This window comes from Bison bison, unplaced genomic scaffold (genome assembly GCF_000754665.1).
Source record: "Bison bison bison isolate TAMUID 2011002044 unplaced genomic scaffold, Bison_UMD1.0 scf7180017864180, whole genome shotgun sequence".
NCBI lineage: Eukaryota > Metazoa > Chordata > Mammalia > Artiodactyla > Bovidae > Bison > Bison bison.
The window spans coordinates 3,189,591-3,201,750 of NW_011494752.1; the positions used below are offsets into that span (position 1 = coordinate 3,189,591).

Genomic DNA, 12,160 nt, shown 5'->3' on the forward strand with positions numbered 1-12,160 from the left:
CGCCTCCCTTCCCCTAGGGTCTGGGGCAAACATTTTAGCTTGCCATCCTGAACTTTCTTTTAAATCGTAGGTTTAACTTAAAACATTCCTGGCCGTTTGCATCCTACTCCATCAGATGCCTATTTGTTTTAATACCAAATAATCGTTTTCCCAGCACATCCTCAAGTGAAAATGTTAGTCAAGGAGGGGGATGTTTTGCCTTTAATCTGTGGCATCCAGGACTCACTGGCATACCTTTCTGGAATCTTTTAGGTATCTTTTCCAGTTTGAAAAGCATGGTTTTAAGGGAGTCTACAAGTTTGGAGACGGAGAGGGCAATGGGGGAGCCTGGTGGGCTGCTGTCTATGGGGTCACACAGAGTCGGACACCACTGAAGCAATTAGCAACAGCAGCAGCACAAGTTTGGAGAAAGAGTCAAATTGGAGAAACCTACATCTCAATCCTTCAAAGAGCATCCTTGTTACTTTATGGGGCACTCAGCACCCAATTTATCTAAGATTCCTTCTCTGTCCTTTGTCTTTTATTAGCCTGCTCCTCCATTCGACCTCCCCACCCGGCATTCCACCTGGAGCCCCTGACTCAGTTGCTAAGATCTGGTGGGGGGTGGAGTGGGGGTGGGGATGGAAGGAAAGCTAGGTTTTTGTTGGGAATGCCAACAAAATATTGCATGAGATATACCTGCCCTAACAAATGACTTGTTGTTTATCTGAAATTCAAATTTAACTGGGCATTCTTATTTTTATTTGCTAAAACTGGCAACTCTAGTTGGAATGCTGAAATTCCAGCATTCCAGCCTAGAACAGGACTGTGCTGCTCAGAGGGGATCAGAGGCACCTACTGGGGGTGGAGAAAGAAGGACATTAGCATCTCTTAAACTGCTTCCTTATTCCTAGCATGGTTCTAGGCCAGCACTTTCATGGTAAGGTCCAGAGAACAGGACAGTCTGGGATCAGGATGACCTCAGTTCAAATCTCAACTCCACCATGTGTTAGCTGTGTGACCTTGGGCAAGTGACTGAACCTCTCTGTGTCTCAGCTGGCTCACTTGTAAAATAGTATCTGACAGACTGCTGCTGCTGCTGCTGCTGCTAAGTCACTTCAGTCATGTCCAACTCTGTGCAACTCCATAGACGGCAGCCGACTAAGCTCCTCTGTCCCTGGGATTCTCCAGGCAAGAATACTGGAGTGGGTTGCCATTTCCTTCTCTAATGCATGAAAGTGAAAAGTGAAAGTGAAGTCGCTTAGTCGTGCCTGACTCTTAGTGACTCCATAGACTGCAGCCTACCAGGCTCCTCTGTCCGTGGAATTTTCCAGGCAAGAGTACTGGAGTGGGTTGCCATTGCCTTTCAGTTCAGTTCAGTTCAGTTCAGTCACTCAGTCGTGTCCGACTCTTTGCGACCCCATGAATTGCAGCACACCAGGCCTCCCTGTCCATCACCAACTCCTGGAGTTCACTCAGACTCACGTCCATCGAGTCAGTGATGCCATCCAGCCATCTTATCCTCTGTCGTCCCCTTCTCCTCCTGCCCCCAATCCCTCCCAGCATCAGAGTCTTTTCCAATGAGTCAGCTCTTCCCATGAGGTGGCCAAAGTACTGGAGTTTCAGCTTTAGCATCATTCCCTCCAAAGAAATCCCAGGGCTGATCTCCTTCAGAATGGACTGGTTGGATCTCCTTGCAGTCCAAGGGACTCTCAAGAGTCTTCTCCAACACCACAGTTCAAAAGCATGAATTCTTCAGCGCTCAGCCTTCTTCACAGTCCAACTCTCACATCCATACATGACCACAGGGAAAACCATAGCCTTGACTAGACGGACCTTTGTTGGCAAAGTAATGTCTCTGCTTTTGAATATGCTATCTAGGTTGGTCATAATTTTCCTTCCAAGGAGTAAGCGTCTTTTAATTTCATGGCTGCGGTCACCATCTGTAGTGATTTTGGAGCCCCAAAAAATAAAGTCTGACACTGTTTCCACTGTTTTCCCATCTATTTCCCATGAAGTGATGGGACCGGATGCCATGATCTTCGTTTTCTGAATGTTGAGTTTTAAGCCAACTTTTTCACTCTCCACTTTCACTTTCATCAAGAGGCTTTTGAGTTCCTCTTCACTTTCTGCCATAAGGGTGGTGTCATCTGCATATCTGAGGTTATTGATATTTCTCCCGGCAATCTTGATTCCAGTTTGTGTTTCTTCCAGTCCAGCGTTTCTCATGATGTACTCTGCATATAAGTTAAGTAAGCAGGGTGACAATATACAGCCTTGACGTACTCCTTTTCCTATTTGGAACCAGTCTGTTTGTTGTTCCATGTCCAGTTCTAAGTGTTGCTTCCTGACCTGCATACAGATTTCTCAAGAGGCAGATCAGGTGGTGTGGTATTCCCATGTCTTTCAGAATTTTCCACAGTTTATTGTGATCCACACAGTCAAAGGCTTTGGCATAGTCAATAAAGCAGAAATAGATGTTTTTCTGGAACTCTTGCTTTTTCCATGATCCAGCGGATGTTGGCAATTTGATCTCTGGTTCCTCTGCCTTTTCTAAAACCAGCTTGAACATCCGGAAGTTTACGGTTCACGTACTGCTGAAGCCTGGCTTGGAGAATTTTGAACATTACTTTACTAGCATGTGAGATGAGTGCCATTGCCTTTACTAGGGGTTAAAAGAGATAATACTCCTGAAGTTTCAGCACAGTATCTAGCACGTAGTAAAAGGAAATCAACCCTAAATATTCACTGGAAGGACTGATGCTGAAGTTCCAATACTTTGGCCACTTGATGCAAAGAGTCAACTCAATGGGAAAGACTGTGATATAGGGAAAGACTGAGGGCAGGAGGAGAAGAGGGTGACAGAAGATGAGGTGGTTGGATGGCATCACGGACTCAATGGACATGAGTTTGAGCAAACTCCAGGAGATCATGAAGAACAGGCAAACCTGGCATGCTGCAGTTCATGGGGTGGCAAAGAGTCAGACACGACTTAGTGACTGAACAACAACAACAAAACTGCCCAATAAGTGGTCTCAGCTTTAGTTATATTGGGCACATCTAGGTTCTGTGGGGCCTGAAGTTATAAAATTTGAGGAACTCTCTTGCCTGGAGAATCCCAGGGACAGAAGGGCCTAGTGGGCTGCCGTCTGTGGGGTCACACAGAGTCGGACACGACTGAAGCGACTTAGCAGCAGCAGCAGCTCTTTAAGAAAAGGAAAACAAAGTTATGAGTACAAAATCAGACACATACATGCAAATGAGGAGCCTGAAACTTACCCCACTTTATTTTATTTATTTTTTGGCCGTTCCCTGTAGCAAACAGGGATGGAACCCATGCTCCCTGCAGTGGACTCGAGGACTTTTAGCCCACTGGACCCCCAGGAAAATCCCCTTACTCCTCTTTAAGACCATGGTAAGTCCACCTCCGGCCCTAACCAGTAATGTTCAAACTGCAGATCAGTAAACACTGGGTTGGTTGTGAAACTAATTTCAGTAATCAGGACAAAACTTTTTTGTTGTTGAGAAATAGAATGCAATCGAAAAGGTTCACTACAGGTAAGTGGGGTAAGTCATGTGTGTCCTGGGTGATGAGGTACAATGGATTTATTCTTTGGAATACAGTCATATATGTTCAAGAAATACTTCTGTGTGGGGGGACACGGTGACCCTTCAGAATGGGCATCAATAATATCCCTATTTTCTCTAGGGGTGAGGAAACGGTGGCTCAAAAACGTTAACAAATTTGCCCAAGACATTGTCAGGGCTAACAAGGGAAAAGTGGAACAGCCAGCACAACCAGCCCCTCATTCTCACCCGTCACCCAGCCCAGGCCCTAGTCAAGGAGCTTCTCAGACCTGCAGCCTCTCAGCCCTTCAGAGAGAGGAGGTGCTGCTCTGGCTCCAAGAGTCATTTGCTGGCCACACGCAGGAGGGCTTGCATCTGCGCCAGGCACCCAAGCTTGTGGCTTCAAGAGCATCAGGGTGTTAGAGTCAGGGTTGAAGACGCCCCCTGACCCCCGGGCCCCGTGCACCCTGCCACGGGGGAGGGTTCGTCCTGCCAGCAAAATTGCTGTGGTGCCACCTTCAAGCGATCCCCATTGTGTGCCACCCTCTGTCTCAGAGCCACACTCCTCGTCTCTCTGAGTCCTCGGGCACCAGGAGCGGGGATGTCCTTCCCCATTTTGCAGAAGAGGAGCCCTGAGACTTTGGCTTTATCCATTCAGGTCCAGAGCCTGGAATCAAGGGTGCTTGAACCCACTCTCCCTGCGGGTCCCCACAAAGGAGTCAAAGGAGGATCCTCCAAGAAATCCGGGGAACAACTGGTCCCTCCCTCCACAAAAATTCGCCTCCCCACTCCCTGCTCCTGCTCTGGCCTCTCTGCACAAGCCCACCCTCTCTGCATCTCAGATCTCGGGGGGAAACTTGGGCTGGAGACAATGCCGGGTCCTGGAGGGCTGCTGGGGGAGGGTGGAGCCACCGGGGGTGGGGGGGGTGGGGGGAGCCAGAGTGGGGACGGGGGGAGGAGCGGGGGTCAGAACTTCACGCCCCGGGAGGAGGCTCCAGAGAGGCTGAGTTTCCCAAGGAGAAAGAGCCCATTCAGAGCCAGGAAGGAAGGGGAGAAAACCTTGTCTGGTGTTTGACAAGAGGAGAGGAAGGGGGGCAGGGGTGGGCGCTGCTGATTCGCTTCTCCCCTCAACTGCCCCTCCAGCAGGGCCTGGCAGGACAGCCAAGGAAAGGGGATGTCTGAGGGACAAAGACAGAGGGGGGGCCTCAGGGGGAGCAGGGGGGCTGGGGACTGCTGGGGTTGCTGGAGGAACCTGAGAGTTTGCCAGAAGGGTCTGGTGAGGGGCCTGGGGAGTGAGAATTGCAGAGGAAGAGGGTGACTGAAGGACAGAGGGCAGCGCGTCAGATCTGCCTGAGCGGGTCTTTGGCTGCAGATACTAGGTCCACGTGCAGTGGAGGTGACCACCAGCACTGAAGAGGCAGGAAGGGGCTCTGGCTCAGGGAGGTGACCTCGAAGGGTCAACAGGCTGGGGGCTGGAACCAGCAGCCTGTGAAATACCAGTCAATCATTGACCAGCCGCTGACACTGGGGGCACAGGAGGCCTTGCGTGTGTGTGTGCGTGTGTGTGTGCGTGTGTGTGTGCGTGTGTGTGTGCGTGTGTTGGCACCAGAGGCTCCTCCTCTCTGGCTACCTCAACAGCCAGCCAGGGGTCAGAGGACTGAAAATAAACAGAAAAAGGGAGGAGACGCGGGCCACAGTCCGAGGTCCAGGTCACAAACTGGGGCCTGCCCCACAAGGCCTCTAGTCTGGGGCAAGGTTTGCTCGGGAAGTGTCTGTATGAATTGGTTGGTCGGAAGGAGTCCCCCAAAAGTAGGCACAAGGCCTCTCTGGGGCCACAGGAGAGTAATTTGGAAGTTTCTGGTCAGAAAACGTATTCTTAACTTGCAACCTAACCTCTGGGAGGCCAGTCTGTTAACCCCAGTCCCCAGGTTAGCAAAGGAGCGGAGCCTAAAGGGACACACCAGACACGTGAGACCCTGGGTGTGCTGATCGCCTCCCTCAGCCCCTCAGCCCCTCTCAGGAATGCAGGCTAAGGCCTGGGGAGTTGGCCTCCCTCCCTCTCTAGGCTGCCTGGGCTCTCATCTGGCTTTGATGCAGGTGCATGGAGCAACCATGGCTTCCATCTTGGCCTGGGCACGCACAGCTGTCACGGCTTGTGATCCCATGTCCTGTGCTGTCGGTGTATTTGTGCTGACTGCTTAGTATGTGCCTTAAGTGCATCTGAGGGGCTGTCGGCTGTCCTCACGTGGTAACTAGGCTGTGTGGCCTTGAATAAGGCTTCACTTTGCCATCTGAAATATGAGAGTTGCACTGAATGTTTCCTGGTCACAGTGTTTTAGGGTTTGGTGTGGGAGTAGTGACCCTTTCAACCCCTACACTTGTCCCTTGAAAGCACCATTGAGTCATCTTTTTGGCAGATTCCAGATTCCTTGTTTCACAAGCACTGGGTCTTGCTGCTCTGTTCAAGCCTTGAGGACCCCATGCTCATTCCACTTGCTGCTGTAGATACAGACGACTTGGGTGTGAATGAGGACATTCTTGCCTCTGGCTTTCGGTTTGGGGAAGAAGAAACTAGGAAACTTTCAGAAGCATAAAGCTATGGCAATCATGAAGTCTTGATATGGAGGGGATAACTCCAGTTCCAGATGATTTCATTGACTGAACCCATGCCTCTCTTTCCTTGCACTTCCCATATAATCATTTTTTTAAATCCATCAATTCCTCTTCCAGTTCATCTAATCTTTTTCCCAATGCCAGCACCAGCTGGTCTAAGCTTCCATCAGTTCCATAGGCAAAAGCATAGGTCTTTGATCTTGGATCTTGCCCGCTTTCAATCCTTCCTTTCTCCCACACAATACCAAAGTAAATGTTTTCGACATAAATCAGATCATTTCATTAGCTCCAGTGCTGAAACACCTCCTAATGGCTTCCTGTTGCCTAAACTCTTCACCTTGACCTGAGACCTGCCAGAACCTAGTCTCTGGCCTTCACTTCGGTCTCAGAGCCTTCCAGTCATGCAGCTTTCTTTTCTGTTTTTCAAAGATGCCAAGCTTGTTTCTGCCTTAGGGCCTTTGCACTGGCTGTTCCCTCAGCCTAGAACAATCTGCCCCCAGGTGTTAGCATGGCTGGTTTCTTCTGGTCAAGCAGGTTTCAGCTCAAATGTCACTTTCTCAGAAAAGTCTCTGACCACCTAATCCAAAGTGGCCTTCTCCTCCTCCCTCCTTTGCCTCCTTCCCTCATTCAGGTTGTTTTCCAATTATATTACTCAGTGCTTGTGACTATGTGAAACTGAGTTTTTACGTTATACCTGTTTTCTAACTGATGACATACAAATGGCACAAAGTTTTCAAAGTACAAGAATAAAAAACATCTCTCACTTCCTTGTCACCCAGATACACAGTTCCACCTCTCCCCAGAGGCAACAACTATTTCCACTTTCTAAGTATAGTCTCTAAAAATAACAAACATAATATATATACTCTTGTTTTTCCTCACACGAGGTAATGTGTAGACACACACATATTGTTCTGTATCTTGCTTTTTTATACTTACCAAAAATATCATGACAGTTTGTCCACGTCAAGATATTATAAATCTGCCCCGTTCTTATTAATTTCTATTTTGTATTCTATGATAATTATCTGGATCTCCCTCCATTTATGTAATTCATTCCCTATAGCTGGACATTTCGTTTTTTCTCTTTTTTTTTCTGCTATTGAAAATAATGAATAATGCTGCCTTGACTAGCTTTGTACTTTACCCCATTTTGCACTTGTGCAGGTCTACCTAGAGACTGTGTAGATGTAGATATACCTATGAGAGAAATTGCTGGTTAGAGAGTCTATGGAAATTATTGGATTAAAAGGTATGTATATTTTACACAGTGCTAAACAGTCCTACAAGGAGAGCCAACCAGTCCATTCTGAAGGAGATCAGCCCTGGGTGTACTTTGGAAGGAATGATGCTAAAGCTGAAACTCCAGTACTTTGGCCACCTCATCCGAAGAGTTGACTCATTGGAAAAGACTCTTATGCTGGGAGGGATTGGGGGCAGGAGGAAAAGGGGACAACAGAAGGTGAGATGGTTGGATGGCATCACCGACTCAATGGACGTGAGTTTGAGTGAACTCCAGGAGATGGTGATGGACAGGGAGGCCTGGCGTGCTGCAATTCATGGGGTCGCAAAGAGTCGGACACGACTGAGTGACTGAACTGAACTGAACTGAACTGAAACAGTCCTACATAGCGATCATACCAATGTGCTCTTGGTATTAGCAGTCTTTTGTTTAGTATTCATTTATTGCCTGTCTTCCTCCTCTGACCATGAGAAAGATGGCACCTTGGTCATTGCTCTGTCCCCAGAGATTTGCACATGGTAAACTGCAATACTTATTTGATAAATTAGGAGGAATCCTCACTGTAGACTATCCTTCAATTTTTTATTCTAAGAATATGGCCAGTTTGCCTATGAGCCCTCAGCACACTGTACTGTGTGCTTTTGTCTTTCTCCTCCCTAGACTTGGAAGGATTTCTGATTCATCTATTTTTTTCCTAGTGCAATTGCTAACACCCAATAGGGCTCAATAAGGCTGAGTTGAAGGAATGAATCAATGACTTTGCAGGCTGTGACTCACATAAAAAACCAAATCCAAGTTAGGAAACAGATTAAGATGAGGGAGCTCTTGAGCAAGGAAAGGAGGATCTCTGGGCTGAAAAGTGGGGAAATGGAGAAGCCTGGTAATTGTTTCTTCTGGCAGGAAAAGTTCTCAAGAGATGTCCCAAAGAAACAACACCTCATCTCCCATCGGGACAACATGACAGACCTCTCCACCTTTAATCTAGGATTGTTTTCTCCATTGGATAGCCATGAATTTTCAAGGACCTAAAAAATGTTTGAGGCATGAAAAAATTTTCAATGCTAGCTCCAAAATACGATAAGAAAACTGCATAAAAACAATTAATATTTTATTAAAGATGTACAAAATATAGCATTATGTCAACTATTTACTTAAACTCAATTCAATTTATATATAGTTATTTATAAATTTTATTTAATGTGCATGCTGCCACATTTTAGGATGTTTGATATAATATAGGATGAGGCTTCCTAAATTGGAACCTTGAAAGTTTTAAGAGTGCTGTTTCTCAAAAGGAGAATCCGTACTCTGTCAGTATTTCATCTTCTTTAATCCTAAATTTCCTCATTTTTAAGTAGGAATCTTAGTAAAAATATTCATCCAAGCATTCTAGTAAGAACAAAATAACATATTGCATTATAAAAGAACTAGTCTATCACACATACTTCAGCTATTTTTAACTTTTAAAGAGAGGGAGAAAAAAGAAAGAACTGACCCATCAGATGCAAAATAGTATTAGTACTCGATTATTTTCAGTCAGCTCCTGGAGGGCTGAGTGGTTGTTTTGTTCATTTCAGTTTCCCAATCAGTATCAAACTGGGTGCCCAACTCCAGGGGACATTATTCATGTCATATTGAACTGAAAAAGGTACCATTTGCAGAAAATATAATGTGAATGGGGCACCCCTGAGCACCATTCACAGAACATAAAATATGAATGGTGCTTCCTGGAGCTGGGCCTTACCTTGGTGCTGGGGCTAGGGGCTCAGGAAATGTTTGCTGACAGAGTGAAAGAGTAGAATCCAGGGACTTCCCTGGTGGTCCGTGGCTAAGACTCCGAGCTCCCGGTGCAGGGGCCATGGGTTCAATCCCTGGTCAGGGCACTAGATCCCACATGCCAAAACTAAGACCTGGTTCAGTCAAATAAATTAATTAATTAAAAAAAAAGAATAGATAGAATCCAGAGAGTGGAGTGGAGGAAAAGACAATCATCACACACACACACACACACACACACACACTAATTATGCTTCAATCCCTGGGTTGGAAAGATCCCCTGGAGAAGGGAATGGCTACCCACTACAGTGTTCTTGCATGGACAGTTCCATGAACAGAGGAGACTAGTGGGCTATACAATCCATGGGGTTGGAAAGAGTCAGACAGGACTGAGCAACTAACACTTTCACTTTCTATTCCCAAAGATCCTCCTCTTAATTTTTCTTGAAATAGGATATCTCTCTTATTTCAGCGTAGTTTGAATCATGCTGGTGATTTCATAGCCCAGCTTTGGCACCCAAATTCTTATGATAAATTACATTGTTCATTCACTTAAACAAACAAAAACATCAAAAAACTCCATCTTCGGTCTTAGCAAGTGCCTTTGTGTGTGTGTGTGTGTGTGTGTGTGTGTGTGTGTGTGTACTCAGTCATGTCCAACTCTTTGCAACCACATGGACTGTAATCCACCAGGCTTCTCTGTCTATGGAATTTTCCAGGCACGAATGCTGGAGTGGGTTGCATTCCCTTCTCCAGGGGGTCGTCCCGATCCAGGGATCAAACCCCTGTCTCCTGCATTGGCAGGCCAATTCTTTACCACTGAGCCACCTGGGAAGCCATAAACCAGTTTTAATAAAATTCAAAAGAAATGACCCCAAAAGTTTTCTCATTATCACTTTGTGTGGTCCATAGTCATCTAGATTATGCATATATCTACCTTGACTCTATCACGTCCTTCCTTTGTATGCTTCCCATTGGGGACGTGTTCCTTCTATTTGAAAAATATCTTTTAGTATCCCTTTCACTGAAGGTCTGCAGTGACAAATTCTCTTTGTTTCTGTCAGAAAACATAAATAGTCTTCATTTTGGAGCCATATATATTTTTATATATCAAATCCTAGGTTTTAACAGTTAATTTTCCTTCTGTGTTTTAAATATGTGGCTCTATTGTCTTCTGAATTTTATTTCTACTGAAAGTCAACTGCAAGTCTTAGTATGGCTTCTTTCCATTCAAATGTCATTTTTCTTTTTTTAGCAGTTTGTTGATGATAGATGTGAGTTCCTGTTAGGCTTACCCTGAGGCAAATTCTGTACTAGTGCTGGCAGTAGAGTAGTAAACAAGACAGCAAAGTCCCTCCACAATCTTGCCTGGGAACAGAGACCACCATATGTTATATTCCCTCCACGTGTTATTACTCCTAGAAGCAGTGTTTCAGTTGAGACTAAAAGAATCAGCAGGAGTAAGAATGATATGGACGAGGGGACGAGGGAAAGCCAAGGGCCATGGCCTCTTGAGGGAAGTCCGGAGCAGAGAAGTGAGGGAGATCAGTAGGCAGGAGTCAGATTATGCAGGGCTTGTGGAATTATGATTTTATCTTGAGGCAAGTAGGAGCCAGTAAGGAATTTTAAGGAGAATGATATGGTCAAATTTCAATATTTGGAAATGGAGCATGGGCTGGAGGGGTATAAGTAGAAGTAGGGGGATGTGTTAAGAGGATACTTAGGATGCCTGGATGACAGATGATGATTTCTTTAACTAGAGTGGTGGTGCCAGTGGAGTTGGAAGATAAATGGACACTTCCAGGTACATTAGGGTGAGGAAATCCGATTAAACTGGGAACAGAAAAACAGCCCTAGCTCAAACAAAGAGGCCCTGGAGAAGAAAGAAGACAGATGTTGATAAAATACCACTTTATTTTGCTTCTTAACCTACCCGGTGTCTCCCTTACCCTAACCCTGTCGCCTTGTTATAAGCAGATAACATTTAGGCGAGGGGCGGGGCAGGCGCCGGCAAAAACCCGGGAACTTGTATTTAAACTGGGGCGGACGTCAGCGGAGAGCAGATGAAAGAACACAAGGCACTTCCGCTTACTCCGGAAGTGAAAGCTCCTAAGTTCCTCCGCAGGCGGAGAGCCAGGGTGGAAGGATGGCCGGGCGGACTGCGCGGCTGGTATTGCTGGCAGGAGCAGCCGCGCTAGCAAGCGGCTCCCAGGGCGACCGCGAGCCAGTGTACCGCGACTGCGTGCTCCGGTGCGAAGAGAGGAACTGCTCGGGGGGTGCACTGAAGCCCTCCCGCTCCCGCCAGCCAATCTACATGAGTTTAGCAGGTAAGCCACACCCCGCGGTAGGCCCCGCCCAATGATCTTGGCCCCGCCCCCTAATACCACTCTGTAAAGATGTACCTTAGTTCCTCCCTCGGGTCCATTATGGGTGTGAGTGAGTGGAGCCCCAGAGTGATGATAGCCTGTCAGCCAGGAGCTTCGTTTACTTTTTATTTATTCAGTCAAATGGGCATTTACTACCGCCTGGGTACAAAGTACTGGAATGACACTGAAATCAGCCCCCAGGGTCCTGCCACTGGGGGCTCATAATGCAATGAGATGGTATGTCGAGCCCCCAAGGATTCTTAGATTAAGTAGCATGTAGGGGAGGAAGGAATCGTTTCTGACTTTGAAGAGCTAGGGGCACTGATTAGCTTGGACATTCCTGAAAGGAAGGTCTTCCCGATAGATGCATTAAATTTAGGCCTGTGGCCATAGTGGGCACTTACAGTGTGACAGGTGTCAAAATAGTTATTTTTCACAACAACCCTTAGAGGTTGATTCTCTTAACCTGATTTTTACAAATGAGGAGACTCAGAGAGGTTAGGTGTCCTGTTCAAAGTCACACAGCCAGTAACTAGTAGAGTTTTCAGTTCTGGCCTGTTTGACTACCAGTTTGTTCTCTTTACTGTCTTTTGTTTACCACACAGAAAGAACAGAG

The 12,160-nt window shown here is 46.6% G+C and overlaps 1 protein-coding gene across 2 annotated transcripts in view; it reads left to right on the forward strand.

The window, feature by feature from the left end:
• Positions 1-11,285: 11,285 nt before the first annotated feature.
• Positions 11,286-12,160, forward strand: part of PGAP3 (post-GPI attachment to proteins 3) — a 14,188-nt gene continuing 13,313 nt past the window's right edge. For both annotated transcript variants that reach the window (XM_010842662.1, XM_010842663.1), the window contains exon 1: positions 11,286-11,505. In XM_010842662.1, coding sequence (XP_010840964.1) covers positions 11,325-11,505 — 181 coding nt within the window. In that variant the 5' untranslated portion in view covers positions 11,286-11,324. The remainder of the gene's footprint in view (positions 11,506-12,160) is intronic.